This window comes from Oreochromis niloticus, linkage group LG10 (assembly GCF_001858045.2).
Source record: "Oreochromis niloticus isolate F11D_XX linkage group LG10, O_niloticus_UMD_NMBU, whole genome shotgun sequence".
In the NCBI taxonomy this organism is placed as follows: Eukaryota; Metazoa; Chordata; class Actinopteri; order Cichliformes; family Cichlidae; genus Oreochromis; species Oreochromis niloticus.
In genome coordinates this window covers 1,110,417-1,137,187 of record NC_031975.2, presented here as the reverse complement: position 1 = coordinate 1,137,187, position 26,771 = coordinate 1,110,417, and the positions used below count along the sequence as shown (strand labels likewise).

Sequence of the window (26,771 nt, the reverse complement as noted above, 5' to 3'; positions counted from 1 at the left end):
TTTCATAAGAGCTTTGGCGTTGGAGGGGTTCGCTTGAAATTTATGTCACCGTGAGGCCTGATGCAAAACTTTTAGCTCACACAGCAGGATGGACACACACACGAGCACAAGTTTCAAAAGATTTTCATGCTGTAAGTCAATGATGACTAATAATAATCTCACTGACTGTGTATGTGAGTGGGCAGCGAGCAGCCCAAGTGGAACCTGTGGTCATATTGTCTGCTGGGGACGTGTGGATAACTGTAGTGAGGTCTGGCTTTTAAAATAGAAATGGAGTGAATATGGAGACAAAGGCAAAGACAGGCCCTCAAATCAAGTGCGAGGACACTACCAGGCACTTAGCATCCAAGAACTTCATGTAGCCGGCTACCATCCTCCAGACAGCAGTTCTGGAAGTTACGTAAGTTTCAGATATAAATACACTTTTTTTTCTGCTGTGAGAGAAGAGGCCAGCTGTGAGCAGGGACAGAATTGGAGCACCCTGTTCCTTTTATATTTTGTGCCCAGCGAGGTCCCAGTCCAGTGCCTGTGAGCTCCAACAGCAGACCCACTTCACAGTCCGCATACTGCGGGGAGATCGTGCTGCAACCTCACACTCGGAATGAAGCGATGGAAGTGAAATCTGGAACGCCCGTTTCCTTACTAGCATTCATTTGGCTGATTCTTCCTCAGATGACGATGAACGGGCACATTTTTGAAATTTCTTGGAAAACGTCTTCTGTTCCCACAAGCATCAACTCGAACCCGGCTGTAAAGCACTGTAAGCAGTAATGTTTCTCAGGCAGGCCGACGATGACATCTCAACCATTAAGATATCAGTTAGAGGCTGAAAGAGAGTTTAATTGGCCAACAGGCAAAACAGGCGGGGATAGTTGAATGTTTTAGTGATGTCTGCTCGCCATGTTATGTAAGACCATCATTGCTGTTTGGGGGCAAAAGACAATTTTCCAGAAAGTTCAAGTGTTAATGGGGCCTTGTTAAATGATTTGCAAAATAATGCTTTAGTGTGCACTAAGGATCGCCTCCACTGCTATCTGAAGGAAGTGACTGTAAGCATGTGGGTTGCTTTGTCACAAGAAAAGCTGCATTTTAATGTGTTGCTGCTGCAGATTTATGTGTGTTAACCTTAAATGGTTTTGCATCGGCCGCAAAGTAAGATGCTTTATACCAAAAATGAATTGCCACAAATATGCTACATTTATTATTCATTCATCATTTAACCATCATAAACTAAAATGTATGTATGTGTTCTCACTTTAAATGTGCTTTCTCCTCTTGTATGAGTTCAAACCTGCATCTGCCAACTTCCTTTTAAGCATTCAGCCTCGTTCCTGAGGACTCAAGGTTGTTTCTCAGTACCAGTGCAGCCAGGAATGGACTTCAGAAGGACACTCCAGCCAAGTCTCCTTCAGAGAACACTCTGGCAACATCGCAAGGACAAAGAACCCAGCTGTCACCGTTTGAGATGTTCTGCTTAGAGCTGTTATTGTGATCCTCGCTTTTCAAATGAAAGGACGCCACAGCCATCGTGCTTCATTGTGGTCAAATGATTTCTTTCACTGTTTCATTTGCATTTTTATCTTGCAAATAAACTGAATAAAACCACAGCTGTATTTCAGAGTGCTTTCTGTGCTTTCTGTGTAGTTAATGTAGTCGAAAACCTGCAGCATGTAGAAAATGTTGCTCATTCATGACTTTTTCTCACAGTTAACTCATTGAAAATGAAACCACAGCACATTCAGACTATCTCCTGTCTCATCATTCTCGTAGTAACTAATATCCATATAAACACACTTTAATTTTTACTCCTGCTTCTATTTCAGTTAATTATTTCCAAACTCGAGACATGCTGACAAAGCTATTAGTCAATCAGTCAATTCCAAAAAAAGGAGAAAAAGAAAGAAAAATAATTTAAACGTGTGAAACAGAAACTTTTGAGTGACCACATGCAGATTAACCTACACATTGTTTCACTCTATATTTCAGCTTTCGGCTTCACGGTGGATGAGCCTGGAGTGCAGGGCAGCCATTCTTTAAGCTAAAAACCAGTCGCTCTCATTTGAGTCTTTCTGAGAACCTAAATGACTGCATCTACATGCTCACTGCGCAGTGGGCATCAGAGCTGCATCCGGGGCCGAGTTCCCTTCACTTCAAGTCTTCGGTTCCTATGTGCACTTGTCTCTCTCACACACGCAGCAGCAGCAGCAGCAGCAGTTTTGTGTACTGAGTGCTTTCAAACCTGCGCTTTGAACAGCGCCTTGTTCAAGTTCAACTCCACATCTGATGTGCAGCTGAAGTTTAAGCAAAAAAAAATAATAAAAAAGACAAATCCCCTACAAGGAGCAGCAACCATGACAGAGTATGTACAAGTTATTAACCCGCATTACACCACACGGAGCACGGGTCCTATTTCAAAGGGATATGTCTGAGGTGGCTGCGGGCGGACTGGGGTGGGTGGGGGGGGTCTGCGCTCAGGTACACGCAGCCAATGAGGGCAGGAGGGAGTGCCCACAACAACCGAGAGGCGGTCCGCGTCGGCACAGACACAGCACACCTTCAGATGGAGATGAAGTAGCAGCGGTAGTCGAGCGACACAGAGAGAGCAGCGTCTGAACCGCGGATCCGGAGGTTTTCTTCACTCGGGGGGGGACAGGTGACCGACCGCTCCAGCGTCCTTCGGTGGAAATTACTGCTGGTACACCTTCCGGGCACGCGCACCCTCCGATTCCCACAATAGATGTTACTGAACTACATTTCGATCTGATCATCTAAGCCCGGCACACCAACATGGAAAATACGCACACTAAATCGGCGACTGAAGTTTTAGACAACTTCGGTGTGAACGAAAACACTGGGCTGACTCTCGAACAGGTCAAAGTCAACCTGGAGAAATATGGACCGAACGGTGAGTAGCTCTGTAAATCATTTCCCTCTTAAATTTGCGGCTCGTGGCTGCTGCGTGTTATGATGTGTATCGATTCATTTCCCAGGAAATCCCTCAGCAGCCGTTATATTTCAAGCTGAGGCAGATCGTGCGCGTAAAAAAACAGTCCCGTTCCCTCAGGCGCACAGTCAGTGGAAATGTCAGTGGCACATTCATCACATTCATTGATGCACATGCCCGTGTTGAAACACCTCGCAGTGAGCACATAGAAGCCCCGTGTGGGAAGGAAAGGTGTAATGCCAGTCTGACCAATCCAGATACATCTGTGTCTGAGTTAGTCCCCCTCCCCGAGGTCGCCTCGTGTCTGGTCTGGTTTGAAGTCATGTCAAGTGGCTTAGTGAGCAGACAGACAGAACGCTTGTATCTCACCAAAAACAAAAAAGGTCCACTGACCAAATACTGACGGTATGTGCAGCTGTGTGAGGACGGACATCCTTGGCTGTCCTGCAGAGTTCAGGCCTTGGGGCATGGTCTGTGCTGTAAATAATCATACTGAAAATCTTGAACAACCTGTTTTCACTTTCAACAGTTGTTCTTACACAGGGCCTCTACTTTGCAGTTCAAATTACATGATAACAGAGAGGGAGTAGCAGGGTCAAGTCATGTAACATTTCAGAGTGACATACGTGGACCAGGCCCGGGTTGCCAGGTCTGCCTGTCAAAGCCTCTTTCAATTGAAGCTCTCAGCTTGAGTCATGCCGATCATTAGGCAAGCCTGTCCAGGTCTACCTCATCGCGTACATGCACCAACACATACTGGTGTTTGCGTGGTTTTGTCTGGAGTTTGGGCCTGACACCAACGCACCTATCGCTCCTGGCCTGTCATTTGCATGTGCTGCCAAGCTGTTGAGCAGAGCCGCGCATTGTGCCAGTCGAACAGTAGCCCTTTTGTTGCAGCCAGCCGACTCTACCCAGGGGCTTGTGATGACTTCATGGAAAAAAGCAACGTCTTGCTACAGATAACATCTCTTTCGCTTTGAGCTGTGAACTTCCTGCCTTGTGTGAGCGCGCTGCAGAGAAACACTGGAGGGAGGGAATACCCCCCTTTTTTTTCTCCAGTTTTTGGGGGCTACCTGCAAAAGGGTTATCATGTGCTTTTTCCCAAGTCAAAACTGTTAAAAAAATGACAGCAGGAGAGTTGACGGGTCTGTTTACTATTTTAGTGCATGTCCCTGCAGCCTGATGTACGGCTGCTAAACTGTTGCTTCCCCTCTGCTCACAAACCACAGACTTTGTAGATGAAGCAAGGGCCTCATATGAGCCTTGGTGTTTTGTTCCAGGCTACGTTCGTTCAAAGCAGCTCGCGCCTGGTATGATTACCTTGCCTCCACTGACATGTGTGCACTGTCTGGTTAGCAGGGTCTCATTACCAGGGGACCATTACCCCAAACATGCGAGATCCTCCACTATGCGTCTGAGCTCAGCGTTTGCCTCGGTTTGGAGGCGGAGAGGACGTGAAAATGACGCGATCTGCTGTCCAAGTGTCGCTCCAGCTGTCTGTGTAAGGAGGCACGACACGCTAGGAAGATTACATGATATGTTTGACTCAGAGATGACACTGTCGTGGGCCTGGTGAGACTTTATCCTCTTGCACTGCCTCTGCTGTTTAACCACTGTGCACACAATTAAACGAGACTGTGTCCTGCATTGTTATGTCTGCGCATAATTTGGAGGTCACAAATAAAGGGAAACCACCATGAGGTTAAATATCGGCCTAGTATGAGATTTTTCCCCTGATTGTGGTGTAGATGGCAACAAGTTCAAACCTTACTGATATTTATGTCCTCTTTTTTTGTAACTTGTTGCTTAAACGTAAATACAGGTGAGCTTTACATCAGCACTTTAGACGAGCTCTATCGGAGCAGCCGCTCCTCAGACTTTGTTGGAACATTAGCTTAGCTCCCACATATGCAGAGCCTTTTCTACATAGCAGTCTGTGCTGCAGAAAGGAGGCAGCTGGCCTTTTATTCACACCTTCCGTTTATGGTCTACCAGCAGCCCGGTTATTTGCAACTCCATTCACAGAGACGCACACTACAGGCATCCAGCTAATTTACTGTTGAGCGCTACAAGCACCTCAATTTATGAGACAGTTTTTCACTTTCATCATTGTGAAGTAGTTGGTTGTGATGCAGCAGGAGAGAGGAAGTCGCAGGTCTGTCTCTCTCCTGTGTGTGTGGGTGCAGAAGAAGGTTTGAGCGATTCCAACTTGTGGTGCTCAGTGATCGTGTCCTGCCTGCGTGTACTGCACTCATCGTTAGGAAGAGTCACAAACGACACATTTTACCTCTAAACTGTCTTTGTTTAAACAAAAACTACATTTTAAAGTAACTGACACTCGAATGAATGAACGAGTGTTCATGGCACTTCACGTGATTCATCAATCTTCTTCTTAAGAATTTAAAATATTAAACGATATTTAAATTGAAAGGATTATTACTCAGAGCATGTTAAATAATTGGATTTCATTCATATCCTCCTGTTTTGGAACAAAGCCCCTTCTGTGAGGGTTTTTTTCGATTTCCTTTCTTTATGGGTTCTGTTTTTTCAATTACTTTGCAAGTGCAGAGCCTTCAGAACAGGCCCGAATGTGTTAAAATGTCACTCGACACTCCCTCGAGTATAGTTGTGCAACATTTACAGGTTAAACAACTTGGTAACACGTGTCATTGCGCCACCATTGCTCAGTGTCCAGAATGACATGCGTTTTCTGACTCGCAGCCAGATGGAAATGCTTCGAGTGAAGTCAAATTGCCGGTGGCAGCAAACCGAAAGTGTTCGATTGATAAACTGTCATGAATGCCACTGAACTTCTTCTCTTCTTTTAAGTTGTTTGAAATAAAGCGTTTGATTACTTTCACTGATGGAAGGTGCCTGTTGTTGTTATTATAAGGTGATTCTGTCTTTATTTAAGGTGTTTCTGCACTTTCTTCTGTCTGGTTTCTGCCACAAATAATAATTACAGCTTCCTCTGGTAGGATCTCTCTCACACACAGGGCTGTTTCTCTTCCTGTTCTGCAGATCAACATAAAAGCTGCTTGACTTAATCTCTCCTCCATTTGAAATGTGAGAGACATGCTGTTTCCTGCTCCTCCTCCTCCTCCTCTCTACCGGCACACTCACCATCGCGCTTTGCAGTGCGCGCCTCGATCACTGAAAAGTGTCCAGTTGAGACTTAAACTGCGGTAACAGTGTTGGTGTTGTGTGGGCTGAGAGAAGTTGTAGAAAAGTAATTTGAAGTCTTTGGGGTGTTGAGTCACTTCCCTGTTGTAGTGGCTCTGTGTGTGCCTGCCCAGCTGCTTTCAAAGGGACTGTGATCCTGTTCTAGCTTGTCACTTGTCTCGGCTTCTTCCCTCCCACCTCTGCATGTGTCACTCATCATCAAGCCCTTATGTTAACATGATATTGAGTCACGAGGCTCTAACACATTGCCCGGATGCTCTGCTACAGCATGGTCCGATCTACAGAGGAGATGCACAGAGTAGCGTTTGTGTTTCAAAGTGTGGGCAGTATGCAGAGCATATGCTGTAGCCTCCACTGCCTTCAAATATACCATAAAGACGTAAAGTGCACATGAAAGTCATTACACAGCATTCAGAGACATCCAAGAGCAGTGTGTGTCACGGATAATCAGCTGTATGTCAATTAATGATCATTAGTGGCTGGAACACTAGAACCCAACGGTTGGATCGATGGTTAAATAACAGACTGTATCTAAAAGATGGCAGTAGTTCCCAGTCTGAAAGGTGAAGCCAATTGCCAGCAGGGGGCGCCTCCTCTGGTTTGGATGCTGAAGTTTGTGAACTGAGTTAGAGCTGGGCGATATATCGAGTTTTTAAAAAATATCAATATATTTTTATACGAGATATAAGATGTGACAATATCCTTTATATCGATATAGTCTATGTTACGTTATAATTATAGTTGCGGAGCCGCAAGTTTGCCTCTCTTTCGTCCACTTTTGTCTTTACGCAGCCTTACTCGACCTCGCCTCTCCTTCACTGAACACAACTCCCCCTCCTCCCCCATCGCTTCACCTGCAGGCAGCGACAAGATGGACACGGCAAATCTCCGTTAATGAGTTACCGCGCATCACCCCGTGCGTGGGGCTGGACGGCGCCAACGTGTTAACGAGCTAACCACGCTAACGAGCTAGCCACGCTAACGCCATGCACGGCCTGAAACCCTTTCATTCTCTCAAAAGTTGACTGCGTACCTTTTGTATGAATTCTGGTTGTGCTTGATGACCGTGAACCGATTTTATGTGATACACGGCGCTCAGCAATCTGTCAATAAATGTTTTAGTTCGACTTTGCTAAGCTACAGAGCTGCACCGCTTGATGGATTGTCGGAGCATTACGGCTACCGAGGAGCCTCGCGGAGTGATACGTACTGTGCTTCAACGTAATATTACCGTACTGTGTGTGTATAAGGACCATAAATGGCTCCTGTTCAGAGACATGGTTACGAAGCGGATTTCAAACTCCAGGCTGTCAGTCACGCAGTAGAAGTTGGGAACAGAGCAGCTGTGAAATCTGTCTTTGTTATTATGCTCAGCGTCTGTTAGTTTACATTTTGACTGTACAATTGTGAGCTCTTTGTTATGCACAAAACAACATAGTTTTATTTTATTTATAGAGCATCATTATTTAATAAATGCTCATAATTTATTTTTGAGTAGTTTTTTTCATGTACATCTATGCTGTATGTTAATAAAAGTGCCTGTGTGACATCTGGGACACAGCTTTGACTAAGAACTCTCTTTTTGTTCTTACTTTATGGCTTTAAAAAAATATTGAGATATATATCTTATATCGCCATCCAGCTACAAAATATCGAGATATGAATTTTGGGTCATATCGCCCAGCTCTAAGCTGAGTAAACACTTTCCTGATGAGTTTGATTGTAATCGTTAGTTTCAAGTTTAGTACCGCAGAATGTTCATTTAGGAAATCATTCGTAATCTAAGTAAAATGGGATAAAGCTGAGAGCGCGCCTACAAGTTGCTATTGCACGCGCCTGCAACGAGCGTCCTTGCTTTTTGTGTTAATTCCAGTTTCTGTAGTAGCAGTTTCTACAGTCATTGCTAACAACACTTTATGCACCCATCTATCGAGCCAGTGTCGCTTATCCAATTACATTTCTGTCAACATATTGTATATAATAAAAAAGAAAATGTCACCATAACCATGCTCAGCTTGCATGTGTGGAACTATTTGAAAATGACCTCCAGCGCTCAGCTGGAACAGTGACAGCGTGTGGCCCACTCAGGTGTTTGTAGGAGCACGTCTTTGCTGTTTTTGGCCCGTTTTGAATACGTTGGTTAAAACTATAGATAATTGTGGCAAAATAACCTCACATTGTTCGAAGAGAATATTGCATTTATAGCAGTCGTTTCAGACGTCGAGAACAATCGTGTCCCTGTGATTATGAACTGTTAGCAGGTGGGTGTGATGGCAGTATCACAGACATGGCTGAGAACGGGCTTTTACAATGTTAAGCATGTATTTAAATGCTAGGGTACAAGCGCCCTATCAGAAGCATTCACACAGCCTATAGAAGTCGCTCAACTAGTTTCAGTGGCCTCCATTGCTTCAGGGTTCACATCAGTGAAGTTGTAATCTATCAGGCACATGATTGGACAGAAGTGGCGCTCTGGTTTCCAAACCTAGAAGAAACTCTATAAATACACAGATATTTCAGTCTGTCCGTTTGGGGATTGCTGACTATTTTCCACAGCGTCTTCGTTTGGCTGCCGGGTGGCCAGCTGCCAGCCTGCGAGCCTTTTGAGATGTTCGAAAAATGGTTCTTTGCACAGCTGTGACCTTAAAGAGGAAACTGAGCCCTGACAAGATATTGGCTCTTTGCTAATCACCTCAAGCATGTCCTGCTCTGTTGACAGGCCCTCTTCCTTTTCCTCTATAATTTGACAGCAGAGCTGATGATACTGAGTGGTAATATGTGGGGAAAAGCACTTAACTGGATGCTTATTTAAATTCGTATCTGATGTAGAAAGAGCAGTATACAGTATACGTGGTGTGTGAACAGTTAGAGAGCAGCGTTCTTTACATTAACGCCTAAATATAGATGTCATATCTCTGGTCTTCATCAGCACTTTCGCTCTTTCGTGGCTCAGTCGAGCATGGCGTGCAAATGATCGATACAGTAAAATAAACAGGACACTTGTATGCGTGCATTTAGAACATGAGGATGATGCTACAGTTTGATTTCAGCATGCTCTATCTTCTGCAACAACTAAAGGGAAAAACTCGCTCTCTTTTTCCCTGACCACAGCTTTGATGACGTCAGATACAGTGCAGCCAATGGACAGCTGCAGCGGCCATTACCCTGAATCTCATGTCGTAACTGGCTCGAAAAGAGGAAAATCTCCACTTTGAAACTAAATTCAGTCTCTCTAACGACGCAGACTTTCAGAGAGAAGCTGCACAAAAGAGCCAATCTCCTTTCAGCTTTGACAGCTGATGGTATTTCTCCTCTGTGGGCTCAGCAGGAGAAGAATGACGACTCTACCAGTTAATCGATATCATCGCAGCTAATGCCAAATTGTATTGAGCAGAACATCTCGCTCTTTCATCCGACGTCCTTTTTGTCCCCACTGTGCATGTTAATATAATTTTCCTTCCACCAAAATGAAACCATTGTTCCAACTTATTTTGACAAAGTTTGTATGATGTGAATTGGGCAAAAGTTAATGCAGTTTTTATTCTGCTATTAGGGAAAACTGAGAATTTGGTCCTTTGTTGCTCAAGAAACCTTGACTTATAACTTTTTTTAATAATAAGTGTAAATTTGTGGGATTTTTCCAGAAATATTTCAGAGAACAGCAGAATTTTTGCCATCAATAAAAACTTTACAGAAACCGAGCTGTGCTTCCACTGATGTTTGAATGACTGCAGGCTCAAGGATTCAATACTTGTGTCAGAAATTGGTCCAATACAGTTTCAAATAACTGAATCAAATATATGTGACATTGAGCCAATTTATTGAATTCAGTTCAGTTTTATGTTTGCTCGGTTGCATATGTGTAGAAGCGGTGCAGCAGTATCTCAGAGCAGAGCTAACACTGCATGACAACAAACAAACAGCATGTTTGAAGTATTTTTGCCAAAGCTCTCTGCATGACTCCAAAACATAGAGCCAAATATATTTAGGGTGACTGATGCTGTAACAGTGGTGGATTCTTGTATTACACATGGGCAGAGTTTTAAATAGTGAGGTCAGCATGTGCTCAAGGAGTCCTCGAGCTCTAAATGCTCAGTTTCAGGCACTCTGTGTTTTTTACACTTTGGTTTCACTGACAGGGACGGTCACCTCAGAAACACAGCTCTGCCTGTGAACACAGAGGCTCCACCCACCTACTTATGAAACCTTGCGTTACTGAGGGACAGCCTGTCGGGAGAAAGCAGCCGAAACCGCTTGTTTTAGACAGCCAATGAACGGAGCGGCTGCACCCAGACAACTGGATGATTCGATGATTTGAATCGTGAATCATGTAAAAGCCAAAATTAGAAGTATGGAACTGAGAATGAGCACGACAGTTCATCGCTAACTGCTGTTGGATGCACTGTTTGGTGGTGGGGGGGTTGTTTTATTACTCAGCTAGCAAACACATGAGTGGTTGGCTCACAATTTGACAAGATGTTGCCAGTCCCAGTAGCAGGCATCCCTATCCTCTAGCTTTTTCTTTAAGTGGGAATTTGTATTTTGGGGAAAAAGCCACATTTTGGATGGGTCACCAGTTCGGGGAACATTTATGTGCTTGGGGTCACCGTCTGAGGGAAACTGAGTTGTTGTCACTTCAGAAGTCATCAGACTTTTCCTCTAACTACACGGTCACCATTTCTGCAGTTCCAACACTCTACGACTACTTTCACTGTTTGTGACTAAACAGCTGCAAAGCCTGCTTTGTTACGTGCTGCTAAATAGCATGCTAAACTAGAATCTGCGTGTTCTCATTGGCCTTTAGCTCAAAGCACCACAGTTAGCTTGGCTGTGTTGACTTAATCTTCTTTTGTTTGGCGGAGCAGCTTTAATCCAGTACGAACGATTTCTGGGCCTTAAATGTTGGTCATATGCGAGGACTTGATGTTCTTGTAGTAACTTTAGCATCATGGCTCTTGTTCCTGTGGTAGCAGAGTGGGATTCCTAAAGATGGTCACTGATACTCACCCACGTGACGTAGTTCGATACGAGCTCCTCAGAATAGGGAAGCCCTCTGTCGACATTTATGTAAATGAGAGAAACTTTGACATTATCACACTGCGGATGTCTGTTCTGCAGTCACTTGCAATGTTCTCTGTGCAGCGGCAATAATGATGTTAGGGTGGAGAATGAAGTACATTTATCATTCACATTTGATATGGTTAATGCATTCAGACCTTTTCCAGTGGGACAACACATTTAGTGGATATAGGAAGCTATCATTAGGGGTTACCATCATGCTATTTATAGACCTGTTTTGCATTCAGGGTTAGTGGATGGAGCAGAATCCTTCAGCTAGGGCCCTGAGCAGTACACGCCTCACCACACTGCGTCCGTACTCCTTCCTCCTTCACCCTTGTGCTCCTCCTCAATCGATGGGTGACTGTAAGCTGTGTGCTCGGATGTGTGTCTGGTTGTCTGCATGCCGCCACTCATGCTAATGGTGTTTTAGTAGCACGCTGAGGCCAGCAGTGAGCTTATCTACATGAGAATGTGTGGGTTTTTTGATGCCTGCAGTCAATAGCATGCTCCATCAAGGTCCCACTGATTGCATAATAGTTATTCTTGGTAAATTTTGACAGACACTTGCACATTACCTTGTAACGCACTTGTTTTGAAGGAGTCTTCATGAGCCAAGTCACCATGGTAACTGCTGAAAACTTTGTTGTGTTTGTAGTTTTCACAAGTCAGCCTGGATTCTGGCTTGTTAACACTGCCGAACAAGACTCAGATGTGATGTTTACTGGGGGTTCTAATGGTCGGGCCTGTAATTTGTTAATGAACTCAGAGGAGAGGGGGAGGGGGGGAGGAAGGGGGGAGGAGGGGGGGGGGGGGGGGGGGCAGCTCGGACTGTGAGATCCTTTATCGGCAGATTGTTTGCAGTGCAGAAAGAAAGATGGACTGTTTCCTGCTTTGCTTCCTGATGCTCTGAACACGGAGACCATCTCACTGTTGCTGTTGTTGGCAACTGTCTCCAGGAAGTGTCTCCCTTCTTCTAGGCACTGCTCAGTTTTTCTGTTCTGCGTAAACAGCCTCTTTTATTCATTGTCTGGGCTGGGAGGAGGGAGGAGGAGGAGGTGGGGAGGTGCTGTGGGGACATGAGGAGAGAGAGAGGTGAAGTCAGTATTCAGGAATGTGCCTGGGCAAGCCTCGCGTTGACAGAGCCCGGATGACTGGGAGGGAATCCTTGGCAGAGGGAAGCCGGGGAACCCCGTTCAACACCTCCATCTCTTTTCCTCGCTTTATCCCCCACCCTCGTGTCTGTCTTTTCAGTCAGCCCGTCTTTGTCTCACGCAGTCGGGTCACAGCCAGCCTGTCTGCCATAAAAACATTATACAACCGGGGAGGCACAGTTATGGGGAAAGAGGCTTATGTCACACTAGTGGAGCATGGAAAACAGCAGAACCCACTTCTCCACATTTCTGCTGCTGCTGGCAGAGTGCACTCAGAAAACCCTTCAGATGGCAGGTTAGAAAAGCTATTCACAGTGACTCATCAGCTATTAATACACAGTCTGAGGAGGGTGTTTTGTGGAGCAGAGAGAGATGACCATGGTGCGAGGGTCAACCCCCGCAAGATGGTTGTTTTCTAATACAGAAATGCTAATAGATCAGCTGCAGGTTTGACATTATCAAACCTTATCAAGTGCACATTAAAGTGGTGGCCTGTGTGTAGTTTTATTAAGTAAATAAAGCAGCCTTTTCATCTAATTTGGCACGCTCCCCGGTTGCTTTTAGCATCTCTTCTCCACCTAAAAACAGTTTATTTCTCTCTGCGCCGGCGAGTGGAAGGAGTGCTGAGGCCTCGTGTCACGGCCCTGCCTCTTTCCAGTTCCTCTCTACACATTAGACACACGTGTTGCACAGTGTGGTCAGAGCATGCAGAGAAACACGGGGTTTCCACTGCTTAAAGGAGAATGCCGCTATTATTGAGAGCTGCAGCCCACTGCCTTCTAAGTATAGCTGCTTTTCCACAGTCATTCTGTAATGAGGGCTGTAATTCAAGCTTTTACTTACTTTATATGCAGAAACAGCTTCACTTAAAAGGAGTGGATTAAAGAATAATATTTTTTTGATTCCCTTACAGTCGGTAAGAAAACACGCACACTTTCCTGGAAAGAATTCATAACTAATCACGCCGAAGCAAATCCTCAGATCGTTTGTTAGTCCGACCTGTTCAGTCATAACTTTGCACTGGACCCAATACGGGCCCGACAAACACGGTGACTATGCTTTTGCCTCACTGTGGTGACACTGATCAACAGTGCTTGTCAATTGGAGCATTTTTAGAACATGACTGATGTGTTTTCTACTCTTGCCGCTGACTCATGTACGTAGGGGGATGTCGCAATGCCAAAAGACAAACAATTTCTCCTTTGAAATGCTCGATTAAGACAGAAAATGACAAGAAAATGTTACAGAACAGAGCAGCGTGCTGAAATTTTGTGGTTGTTTTTGTGGGATATTACCCTGTGGATGAACAAAAGGGTTTGGTGCAGTCATGGAACCATCTGTGCACCAATGCTGAGAGCAACGTGTTGCCTTGATAAACTTGCACAGATTACCTTTATTATGAAGCTAATCTTATTTCTAAACTGAAGTGGCTCATTGCAATTATAACTAATCTATCAAATCACTCCATCTAATCTAACTTACAATAGCATTAGGAGCTCTTTTATTCATTTCACCTTTGCTGCCGCTCTCAGAAACAGCATGAAGCTGCAGGGATTCATGAGGTTGGACGTGTCGTTTAGATTTAGTTTAGTTTTCAGCAAAAAGAGTGTCTCCCATACACGTCTGTCAGCTTGCTGAATAACCTGTTTGCAATCAGCAGTGACTTCTTTAAAGTCCATAATGAGGTCAGTCAGAGGTCGACCGGGCCTTTAGACATATCTGATTAATGCAACAGGCAGTGGGTAGGGGCTTCCCAAAAAATTTGAACTGAAGTTTTATAACTTGGCTTTTCAGTCTCAGTGAAGAAACGCTCGTCATGTAACATCTGTGAGGTGGCAAGAATGAGTCTGGTTAGCCGTTACATCACCGCGAGCAGTCAAAGGTGATTGGTGGTCTGTGTGTTGCTGTGCAAAACATCCCGAGCTGCACTTCCATGAGTGGCTAATCCTAGAATTGGACTTGCTGGTCATTCACAACAGTAAACGTGTGATTGCATCCTGTAGTCCTCGGCTTGGAAAAACAACGGCGTTGCTGTCCTGCCTCCCTGCGCGGCGCGTTTAATCATCGTAAGCAATTTGTGCGTGTCCGTGCATCTTAAAGTCACACTGAGGTAATTAAATGTATTAACTGCTCTCTTTTTGTTTTTCTCCTCGGCCTCGGCCCTGCCGATTCGACTCTTCTACGACCTGCACCGTGTGACATCCACAGAGCTCCCAGCTGAAGAAGGTAAATATTGATTTTTGCAATGAGCTGTGATCCTCCTCTCTTTGCTGCTTAATGAAGTATCCTGAGCCTGGATCTTTTCTTTCTTTCTTGTTGTTGACTGAGGGGTAATCTTGGCAGTGTCCACTATAGCAGCTACCCACCCATGGACACACAACACTGCTCTTCTGTAAATACAGCATTGGTCTTGTTTTATCAGTATTAGAGAGCTAATCTCAACACGTCTTTCCAGGACACACTTCTTTACAGCGAGAGCCTTCAACGTTAAATCAAGTGTGATGCATCGAGGTGTGTAATGTGTATTTAAACATTTCAGGCAAGTCCCTGTGGGAGTTGGTGGTGGAGCAGTTTGAAGACCTCTTGGTGAGGATCCTGCTGCTGGCTGCCTGCGTCTCCTTTGTAAGTACGACCCGGCTAATTAAAATGTGTCCGTCTCCATTTTCAGATGTTCCCCTCTGGGATTTCAGACCCTAATTGGATAATGTCCAGGAAGTTGCCACCACTGTTATTCCCTTGTTAGGATTCTGGTAACCCAGTTTGTGTGGAAACTTGTCTGTCGCAGGCTTTTCCACCCAGTGTTGATGTGCGTTCAGTGCAGTCTCCTTGCTTGTGTCAAATTGGAAACAAAACTCTCAGTCGAAGCCCCCTTTCCCTCACACGGTGACCCCGGTTGCAGTTTGAGGGAGGTGAAGGTCAGAGAGGGGCGGAGTGGTGCAATCCTCACTGCATAATAACTTTTTCCATCTATTACAGCACAGCACCGGTGACTTGGGATGGAATTCCTCTAGCTATTTCTGAAAGTAGGAAAATGGCACTAAAAACGATCCAATGTATCTTTTACTGTTCCTTCTGTTAGTGACAAACTCGGAGTGCAGGCGTGGGCTTTGGTGCCATGACTTTGAAGCATGGCTTAAATTTCCCCATGCAAATCAGGCTTTCCTTACTTTTACCAGATTGTTTATAGTGGAACTTGTTCCACTGCTACACTATCCGAACACTTTACAGTGTCATCGTTGCCTGGAGTGGTGTCAGCTCGGTAACTAAAGTTTCCTTGTGGCCTGATTTAACTTGAAATCCAAAGTAATCCAGCCCAGAGAGCTTACTATATTAGAACTCATCTTTCACAGCTATTTTGCTGTTTTGTTGCTGTTTTGAATGTTTCCACTACAACCAGGGTGTGGCTGATTCTCGGTGGACTGAACTTGAGCCCTAATCTGGGACTTATTTGTCTGCTAATTTCAATATATTCAAATTGAGAGTATTAGACTCTCTGGTTCCTTTCAATGACGCACCAGTGGGAAACTGGGCAAGTTGGGACATTTTATAAAATATGCTATTAATATACAGCAAATAAATGAGGAACTGAATTCACAGCTTACAGTTACAGACTGTGCAAAAGCCTCATTTCTTTAGATTGTGCTTGGAGAATGGGAAATGGGTGCAGCAGTTTATTGAACTGTGCAAACAGGCATGGAACAGCTGGAAAGTCAATATTTGGTCTGCGCGTCTTTATTTTTGAAAACCGCGTGAACGCTCTCGAAGTGTTCTTGTACTTTCAGTCTTCAGGAACGGTTCTCTGGGGTTCTTGAAGCCTCTTCTTTGGATCTCGGCTGCTTTTTCTGCTTTTCTCTGTCAAGATGAAAAATGAAAACTGGATCTGGTCCCGACACCACTGCTGCCCCAAATCCTGACGCAGCCTCCAAATGCCTCCTTTGAACTCTCCCATTGATGATGATTTCAGCCAAAAAGATGTAAACTTGGATCCATCGCTCCATCAGACCTGTTGCCACTGATTCTCAGCTCAGTTCCTGTGTAACTTGGCATACCTCAGCCTTCTCCTTCCTTGTAAAATGCTTCTTGACAGTTACCCTTCCATTGATGCCGTTCCCGATGTCCTGTTTATCCATTTCTCAAGGACGTGACTTTCACATACTGTTCATCTGATGGATTAAAGGCAGAGAGATTTAGCCTGATATTAGGATACATCAAATGTGCGATAACGATATTTCTGTTGAAGTTAAGAAAGTATTGTTTGATGCTTGCAGACATCAGCATTTGTAAGTGGAAGTGAGTGAAGGTCATTTCCATCTTTCTTTTCCAGTGAACTTCATTGTGTCAGTGATGACACACTTCCTGTTTTGAAGTGTGTGTATTGAAATGAGGTGCCAGCAGCACCACTGTAGTGCAATAGTAGTGACTCAGCATTATGTCACAGTGCCCGTCAGCACAAAGGCAGGTGGGGGGCAAATTTAAAGTAAAAGCAGCAGATATCTGCCAAAGTAACTGAACCCTGTAACTCCTCCTGCGCAGTACTGTCACATAACAAAGCTGAAAATGTTTTCTCCGTCTGGGCTTTTTAACCAGCTGCTGAAGCCCTGCTTCTCCACTATGCAAGCACTTCAGTGCTTTCCATCCACCGTTTGCTCTTCCTGTCATGTGGAGAGCAGCTAGCGAGCGCTCCACCAACGTGGGGGTCACGCATCACCAGGTTCCTCCCTTGACACACGGCTCCTGCGGCTCTCTCAGACACGCCTGGGCTTGTCTTGGAACATAAACGCATTCTGTTGATGATATCGCAATAATATAGTGATATGACATTTTTCTATCACGGGCGGTACGATACGGCACAGCCCTCCCTGCCACCTCTTCTTTTGTCTTGCACTCACACTGCACAGCATGCAGAGGAAATTACTTTATTCCTGACTGGACTGAAAATGAGTGGAAAGGCAGACACAGGAAACGACCCTCAGAAAATATGTAGAAATGTTGCTCAAACAAAAACCAAAGTCTGGCTCATTGGAAGCACAATATAAAGAAACGAGGTGAGCACACAGAAGGCCACGCTACATGACGTTACATGAGTTATCCTCAAGACATTTTTCTGATCAATATGATTTATGAAGAAGGCTTCTCTGAAACTCTGGAGGCAAAAAAATAGAATAGGCTGTCTGTGGCACATGTCGCTGTGGGATCTGAGGAACGCGAGCTGTATGTTGATGTTGGTGATGGAGCATAAATTTCCAAACCCATCAGTGAAACTGAGCTTAATTTTGTCTCAGACTGCCAAATGCATGCAGTGAAATTTCCACCAGAATCCCTCAATAAGTTCAAAAAGCTAAAGAAATCTCCAGCTTTTGAATTCCTGCTCGCCGTGAAGGTGGCCGAAGGTCGCTCTCTGATCGCGTCTTTTGAGCCAGCGTTGCCCTCCACTCTCCGCTCAGACAGGAGATTTACCGTCCCACATGATGGGGAATGATGAGCTATCGACCGAGCTCAGGCTGCCGTGACGTACACTCTGGCTCTTAATACTCTGCAGAGAAAATTCTCCTCTGTCTTTGATAAGTCCCATCAGATAATCGAAAAATAGATCCACTTTACCCGCTGCTCTGTCTGTGCTGCTCTCTGCTGCAGTCATTTTAGTGTCCACTCTCCCCACTGATAAAATAAAATCATGTGTAAACCATTCTCTGTTCCACTGGGTTATCTTATTGTCTTATTATTTTATAATGAACCATGAAGGCAAGATGTCGTACTGTAAGAAACAAACTGGACATGCAGTGCATGTGTAAAGAGCTTTTGGCAAAAATCTACGGCTCAGCTGTTTGGTGACTGAGCTTTTGCCACAATAAACTATATCTGGTAAAAAACTATCATAAATATCAGTGTTTTTCATGCTTACGTTGCCTGAAGCACACAGACGTGTCTTTAAAGACTAATAGAGACTGAGTGGTACTAAATGATGAGTTTTGTTTTTTCAAAGTTAAATATATGTTTATTAGTGGATAATTGTTTCCCATGACCACTGATGTGAAGGGCGCCCCGTTTAAGAGTCTTTAACATTTTATAGTTTCAGCTGTTTGAATAATAATAATGAAAATTTCACAGTTTAAGACAGAACCATGTTCTAAGTCAGCATTTATCAGGAGCTGTGGGCTGGAAGTCGTGTGATGTTTGGAAGGCATTTGTAAAATGTCGCACAGATAAATGAGCAAACTGTATGTTTTCATAAACAGACAGTTCAGTCGCAGATATGCTGTGAATACAAAACTAGGTTAAAAAAAACACTGACTTCATCCAGTTTATTCTTTGTAATCCTAATAATTGAAATTACACAGTGATCTCATACTTCATTTATTGAGATTGTTTTTATCGCCCTTGCTTGTCATACCATCATAATTATGCTCTGGGCAAGGCAGCTACATGTTTCTGCCATTACTCGGTGTGCACAGCTTACCCTTCATTTGATTTAATCTTGGACTTGCAAACCTGCAGACTGAAATGAAGAGCACAGGCTTCTGAGAAATACATATGAGAGTAATTACAATCATGAATCCACACAGATATTGTTTAAAACAGTAAAGAAGACAGCTTTTTCTGCCGGATGTGAGAAATATTAGCTTTTCCCATGATTTCGTTGCACTGTGCTGTACCTCGCTGTTGCAGTCATTTGCAGTGTGAAATGTTTGCAGCTTCTAACTGCAGAGAAACAGGCCTGAACCCTCGGGCCATTTCCCAGCCTCTCTCCTTTCAGTGCCTCAGTTGTTAGTAGCACAGGCGGAGAGCGGCCCTCTCCTTTCCGGACTTAAGATACGCTGGAGGTCAGAATATTACTGCAGTACCATTAAATAAAAATACAGAGGAAATATCCTTACTTTTAGTATCATTAACTTTCATAAAAGGTTTTATTGCAGCGTGATGTGGCTTGGATGGGCATGTTTATTGAGTCTACAAGATTTTCAACTGCTTTCAAAAAAGTATCGTAGTCATGCCTGCAATGATTTTCCTAAATACTGCCTCCGATAGATCCCCTTCATACATCATAATAATGAAAAAGACTCAAACATTGAAATGACTAAAAAACAAACTAAAACTAAAGTGAAACAAGAAAATCCACTCTGGAAACTAACGGATGCTAAGTCCAAATGAAATGACATAAAAATACCGGCTGAGTTGTCACAAACTTAAATGTCCACGTCGCAAACCTGCCTGCGACGTGATGACGATCATCAGTCCTTTATTGGCTGAGGGGTCAAAACTCGTCATTTACACGTCAGACTGGCCCTGTAGCTGTGTACCTATTAGCCAAAATGAACGTTCAAACTGTTAATAAAAAGGATTGCCATGGCACAAAAGAAGTGAAGGATTGAAACAATTTTTAGCTCAAATATCTGGATAAAGTGAGCTAGTTGATAGCTGGTTAAAGTAATAAGCCAGTAGAAGATGATTAACTAGCTAAACATTTAAGCTAAATGTGAAACTCAAAGTAGCGGATAAATATTCTGAGCGGTGGTTTGGTTTGTTTCAAATACATGAAATTTCATTTCCAAGTTGGGAATCTCGTGTGTCGGAACCTGAAGCCAAAAGATGCTAAAGGCTACACAAACTAACCAATAGCACACGCCCACTCAAACAGCGACAGCTGCTTTGTTCAATGCTGCTTCGTTTTATTTGTCTTGATTTTATGATTTTGTCACACTGAGCTTCTTCTGAAAATGTGCGCGAGCTAACGTAGGTTTTATAGAGTGCTAGTTTATTATGTTGGCTAAGCTAATTTGTACTGTATGTTCGTATAGGTGTTGGCTCTGTTTGAAGAAGGAGAGGAGACAACCACCGCCTTCGTAGAGCCGATTGTTATTCTTCTTATCCTCATCGCCAATGCTGTTATTGGGGTCTGGCAGGTGAGATGTGCTCTTCGTCCTGTGTCTCCTTTCAGAGTGTTGATTTGGTCTCACACACAGGATAACAAAGGATGGTAATAGTAAACATGTCCTGTCTAGCAGCTGTTGCAGGATTCACTTACTTTTTTTTTTTACATCTTTGTTTGTGCTCTAATCAAACTGACACCATAGTGACACGTGTTAGCATCCAGATAGCTCACAGCAGCGGGATCAGGCTGTTCATCAACATAAACCACAGAGCCCATGCAAAACACCAACACATTAGGAGATATCATCTTTGCATCGAGCAGAGCTTGCTTACTGAACGTCCAATCAAAAGGACATCAAATTGTTCTTGGAATGAACTTTTTTTCTTTTCTTGTCCGTGTCTCTACACAGGAACGGAATGCCGAGAATGCCATTGAGGCTCTGAAGGAGTACGAACCTGAGATGGGAAAGGTGTATCGCATGAACCGCAAGGCGGTCCAGAGGATCAAAGCCAGAGACATCGTCCCAGGAGATATAGTGGAGGTTGCAGGTTAGCTGCGGCTGCACCCGGCCAAACTCTTACAGTCACTCACTCGGGCTAATTTATGCTTCGCCTGCCTCACCTCGCTGCCTTTATGCTCTCCTTAACACATTCGCACACACAGACGCACACTCGCACAACCTTTGTGAGTGTGGAAACACTCAAAGCAGATTACATAAGAGTCTTTTCTCTGGATGTGGAGGTGTCTGTTTGTGTGTGCATGTGTTCGGTTCTCTGCAAGTGGCTGTGGTCACTCCTTATATTTTAGGCCCAGTTGAATTTTCCACAGCTTTCCGCTTCCCCTTTGCTTTCCATGCTCTCAGTCTCACCACCTGGAGGCTGCCTGATGTTTGTCAGCTCCTCACTCACACACAATATTCCCCTGCTGTAAACTCGCCCATGTGTGGGCAGCCTCTGATTAAAAATAGCTGCGTTGTCGCTCTGGCTCCCAAACATCTGTGTATGCCAGAGCTGAACTGCAAACGCGTGAGACACACGCAGGATGGAGGAGATGGCTTTGCCACCGACGTGACCGTTTTTGGTCGGAGGGGGGGTGGTGGTGGTGGTAATCCTGAGCTTTGCGTGACTGGCGATTTGTCTGAGGCAGCTCGGAGTGATGTGTGGGAAAGGAGGGAGCTGGCAGCCTTCATTCACAAGCGCAGAGGGATTATACGTGCTGCGCTGGTGGCAGGGAAGCCTCGGATTTCAACACGAGGTTGTAAAAATGAGACGAAATCAATCATGCGTTTGCTTAACTGTCAGCCACAGCCATACTACAGCTCACATTCTCTTTAAACAAATGTTCTCTTTATTTGCTGCGTCTTATTTACTCGTTGCACTTATTTAGCGTGCTGTTTTCGTTACTCATAGCAGTTGCTTGGAATTTGGGCTTGTTGCAGCCAGCGTCCTCGCAGCCAGACGCAGGCAAGCCCACACAGGTAGCAAGGACCGAAATGACTCCGCTCAGCTCCCGCCTACCGCCACTACCATCACCGTCACTGTCAACACCAACAGCGTCGCCATGACAACAACCCCCCCCCCCCCCGCTCAGCTCCACTCATCTCCACGGTGCTCAAGTTCACAAGAGCTCGAGGTTTTAACGACACCTGTTGATGACAGCGTGAAGCAGGGAGAGATGTGACTTCCATCTGCTGTTTGAATAAAGCCTCTGATGTTATTGCTGAGTGTCAGCAGCTCCCATAAAGGAGGGGCAGGGGGGGCACGCAGCGACACAGAGGGGCGTGTTTTGTTTTTGTTGTTGTTGTTTGTTTTAATCTTCTGTGTTATCTGTACTATTTTTAGGCTGACTGTTTAGTAACTGGAAACAAACACGGTGGACAAAAACGTTTTTCTTGTCGATGGGTTAAATAAAATAAAATCCATTCTGACGTTCTGGTGAGTGAGGGCGCCTACAGTAAGGGCGGCGCCTCTGAGTGTTTCGTTACAGATGTGCCCCGACGCACGTCAGCTGATTGGATGAACAGACGAACAGACGCATAAAGTGTCTGATCTAAACACATATAGGTTTACAGGGAAAATTCAAATATACTTTTAAGAACCATATAAGGTTTAAAATGTTCACTGGTTACAGTAACTTGTCTCAAGTATCCAATACATTTACAGAGCACTGGTTAACTGGGTGTAACTAGTGGTTTGTAAAACATACACTTTCATACATTCAGTGCTTTGTTTTCTTTGACATAATGTTGTTGCTAGGCAGCAGAGGGAGGCAGGGCAGCACGCTCCTCTCTTTGGAAAGGATGTTTGTTGGGGATCGCTCCGAAGGAAGCATGTCGGGATATTATATCCCGTTCTCCCAGTGGTTTTTCTCAGGCTTTCCTGTACTTTGGATCAGCCAGCGGTTATTCCATGCTAACTTAATGGGAGGGGCTGAAGTAAACTGTATGAAGGTATTGGAAAAAGACGCTGCAGACCACAAGTACCTTTGAGTAGAGAAAAGAGCATGAATATATTTACTCAGGTTTCCACCACCGGTGCCCGCCTGCCCTCTTGCTCCCTGCTGCCAGTGCCAGCCACGGTTACAGCACAGTTGTGATTTGCGCCTCCACTGGAACTTTCCTCTCTTTTTGACTTAACGAACCCACTGGCGCGGTCAGGTTGTCAGGAACTCCCAGGATTTACAGAGAACCCGAAGAGAAGGAAACCTGCAATGAGCCATTCCCAGGAACAAGTCACGGTTATCCTGCATGTCACCAGGGTGTTATGCAAGAATGTGAACACTGCCTCAGATCTGCATGTGTTGGGTTCTGATTTATTAAGACGGCTAACGATAAAAGCCAGACAAATATCAGATTTTTATAATGTATAAAAGCTGTATTAGGATTTACATTTCCCTCCTAGCACACGGAAAGTGTCTGTGGGAGGCTGTGGCAGTGAGGGGAGCAGGTCTGTGGGTGGGTGTTTGAAAAGTCTCTGTTTTCCTGCCCTCGGCCACCTGTAGCCCCCAGCCATCTCCCACACAAACACAACAACACACACGCTCTCCCACTCGTGTTCTCTCTGAGCCGTGTCGGAGGTGGAGAAAGGTATCTCCGTCCCATCGAGACAAAGGCCATCACCTCGAGTGTCAGAGCGCTGAACAAATGTCATGAAGAGATGATGGAAAAAACGGCTCCAGAATTGTATCACTGCGACACCACTTTGAAAAGTGTAAGCGTGCTCGTACGACAGCAGAGCTGCTGCCTGGCGAGGGAAAGCGGGGACGGGGAGTCCTCTGTTTTGGTGCCGTTACCGTTGCAGTAGTGATAGCTGAGCTGGCATTAATGAGTCACTTATTACACAAAGTAATGAGCAGCTCTTTCTTCTTCTCTCCTGCTGGAAGGAAACAACTGAAGGATATTACATCTGTCTGGAGTATTTGGAGCAGTTTCCCACTCCTCTGCTCTCAGATCATTGTCACTGACTGCATCAGACGATCCATTAATCACAAGTCTGCTCTGTTATTATGAAAATATTTCCATTAAATGTTCATTGTCAGGCTCTGACACAGAGGAAGTAATAACCATTTTGTTTTGGGGCGTTAGATACTTTTAATGCCCCGGCTATGAATTATGAGTTTAATATGCAGGCTTAATAAGCAGACTCGAGACCGTTGGAGAAGATGGAATTAATTTGACCGTTTAACGCAGGGTTCACGTGTGGTTTGTGTTTGAGGAAGTGCTGTGTTAGAGGAACAGAGAGAACATGGGAGAAGGAAATAATCAATCATTTTAAAACGGCAGCGTGACTCCATCAAGGTTGTATCGAGCTGTTTACCTGCGGCTGCAGCCCGAGCCTGGACTAAACCCACCGATGCTTCAGGATTCATTGTTTCAGCACGGACGTTAAATGGGGACGTAACTGAGTGTTCATCTGCAAAACACCGAAATGAGCAGAACTTGTTACCTGTTGTCTCTTTAACTGGTAAATGAATGAGTTCTCATGTGGCGCTTTTGCACTCTGAGCACTCGGTGCTTGATGCAACGTGCCTCATTCAGCACTTTTCTCTACATAAGTGCTTCCTGTCATTCACACACATCCCAGCTCCTCGGGGTTAGCATCTTGGCCAAATATCCTTCCACTAAGATGCTAATATTTGTCCTGCAGACCGGATCGAACCACCAACCTTCTGATTAGCAGATGACCCGCTGTACCTCCTGAGCTGCAGCCCCATCTCCCTTTACTGACATGTGTGTATATTTACAGTAATTAACACTGCATCGATTATAGTAGTGTCAGGATTAAGGCTTCCTTGAACTGTCTTTCTGTGATGGAGCAGAATGAGAATCATTTTCAGGAGGACACGAGCAGATCAAGGTTTTCAAGTATTTAGAGAAATGAGCATTGAGCTGTACACAGGTGCTTCTTTCACACGCTGTCATACAGGCACGTTTTTAACCCCTAAATGCTTTCTATAAACCGGTCACACACATCAGTGAATCGGTCGTCTTCTGATCAGCAGATGACCCGCTCTGAGCTGCAGCCACCCCCTTCAGTTATCTGTAACTCCTGATGGACTGATGTAAAACTGCTAACACAGGAAGTCGCTGTCTAAATGTAGCCCAACAGAGCTGCTTGCTTTTTTACATTTGATTTTAAATCTCTTAATATTTTTCTTTTAGTTGGTGACAAGGTGCCTGCTGACATCAGAGTGACCTCGATAAAGTCCACCACCCTGCGCGTGGACCAGTCCATTCTCACAGGTATTTATTATATCTCACCAGAAGCCACTTTCCATGGCTTCCCAATAACTGGTTGCAACCAAAGTTTCCGTTGATGTTTTTCTCCTGGCTGTGTTTGCTTTGAAACACGGTCTGATGATCACCTCCGACCGTCTCGATTTGTTTTCTGTAGGAGAGTCTGTCTCTGTCATCAAACACACCGACCCTGTTCCTGATCCTCGAGCCGTCAACCAGGACAAAAAGAACATGTTGTTTTCTGTAAGAACCACTCGACTCATGCTTATCTTCAGCTTTCAAATCAAAAACTCATGTTGTCACAGACAAAGCTACATTAGTCCTTACATTTGGTCACGTAGTCAAATGCAGTTATGGCAATTATCAGATTATTTCACTTGTCTCGTGGCCAAACTCGCAGTAAGTGGCCATGTTGCTGTTTGTGAGCTGGTAGCAGAGTTTGTCTGTTTTCTCCCAGATGACGGCTTTCTGCTAATTTCCCTGTGCGTATGTCTCTATCCTTCTCTCAGGGCACAAACATTGCTGCCGGTCGTGCCATAGGTGTCGTCGTTGCTACGGGTGTCTCGACAGAGATCGGGAAGATCCGTAATCAGATGGCGTCGACGGAGCAAGAGAAGACACCGCTGCAGCAGAAGCTGGACGAGTTTGGCCAGCAGCTCTCAAAGGTCATCTCCCTGATCTGCGTGGCTGTGTGGGTCATCAACATTGGCCACTTTGGAGACCCGGTCCACGGGGGCTCCTGGGTTCGAGGGGCCATCTATTACTTTAAAATTGCCGTGGCCCTGGCAGTGGCCGCCATCCCCGAGGGCCTGCCGGCCGTCATCACCACCTGCCTGGCCCTCGGCACGCGTCGCATGGCCAAGAAGAACGCCATCGTCCGGAGCCTGCCGTCTGTGGAGACCCTGGGCTGTACCTCCGTTATCTGCTCTGACAAGACGGGAACCCTCACCACCAACCAGATGTCTGTGTGCAGAGTAAGTGACAAACAGTCCTCTCTGTGCACGTCTCAGTCCCGATCCCTCCTTTGCTTCAGGCGTCCCAGGTTTACGCCGAGCACTGAGGCACGCCTCCAACTGTCGAATACTGCAGAAGGAAATGAAAATCTTCTGTGACGATATTCCTTCTGACTGAGATTTCTTAAACTCAGCCAAAGTGCACAGTAGAGTATTTAATTTCCACCTTCTATCATAGTCCCCGGCACTTCTGGGCCTTCCCTCTCAAAAAATGTTATCCAGGTGAATACTTTGTGGGATTGTTGCTGCCAGTCTGTGCAATCCTGATCTGTTGTCTCTCTTTTCCCCCTCTGAGGTTTTCTTTTCATGCATGTGGAACTTAAAGAATGCTGAGAAATCCCTGTGGTGTCGTAATGTTTGCCTCCGTTTGGCAGATTCGAGATAGCAGCTGGCAGGAGCAGCACAGGCTGGCGTGACCTAGCGGCACCCAGAGCGGTCTGTTAGCGCTCGCATGAGCAGTGAAGGGTTCAAAATGTCACCTGAACAAACACAATGACCTGAACCTTTCTCTAGCTTTCAGTATACGTGATAAACACTGAAAGATTTTATCCACTGTTCACAATTCACAAGTACTTGTATGGTGCATAGCCTCACCCTTCCCTTTGTCTGTTAGCGTGTGTGTGTGTGTGTGTGTGTGGCTTGCTAACCGACTTTGCTGTAAGCACAGAGTAAATGCCAGCACTGCTGTTTGACTTGGCTCCTGGTTAGAGCTCTGCACACATGCACACCCTTATCTCAGTTAACACCTCTTGTCCTCACGATCTCACCACAATGATGACCTTCATTAGGGGAATTGATTGCTTTGCATTAATTC

General features: G+C 45.0%; 1 protein-coding gene across 3 annotated transcripts in view; it reads left to right on the top strand.

Annotated features, from left to right (window-relative positions):
- The first annotated feature begins 2,534 nt into the window (after positions 1 to 2,534).
- Positions 2,535 to 26,771, top strand: part of atp2a3 (ATPase sarcoplasmic/endoplasmic reticulum Ca2+ transporting 3) — a 39,249-nt gene continuing 15,012 nt past the window's right edge. For 2 of the 3 annotated variants that reach the window (XM_005462989.4, XM_005462990.4), the window contains exons 1-8: positions 2,535 to 2,905; positions 14,548 to 14,565; positions 14,879 to 14,961; positions 20,136 to 20,240; positions 20,619 to 20,757; positions 24,870 to 24,950; positions 25,102 to 25,187; positions 25,454 to 25,918. In XM_005462989.4, coding sequence (XP_005463046.1) covers positions 2,788 to 2,905; positions 14,548 to 14,565; positions 14,879 to 14,961; positions 20,136 to 20,240; positions 20,619 to 20,757; positions 24,870 to 24,950; positions 25,102 to 25,187; positions 25,454 to 25,918 — 1,095 coding nt within the window. In that variant the 5' untranslated portion in view covers positions 2,535 to 2,787. Of the gene's footprint in view, positions 2,906 to 14,547; positions 14,566 to 14,878; positions 14,962 to 19,929; positions 20,057 to 20,135; positions 20,241 to 20,618; positions 20,758 to 24,869; positions 24,951 to 25,101; positions 25,188 to 25,453; positions 25,919 to 26,771 lie in introns of those variants that run through there. The other variant, XM_005462991.4, reaches the window with a different exon arrangement.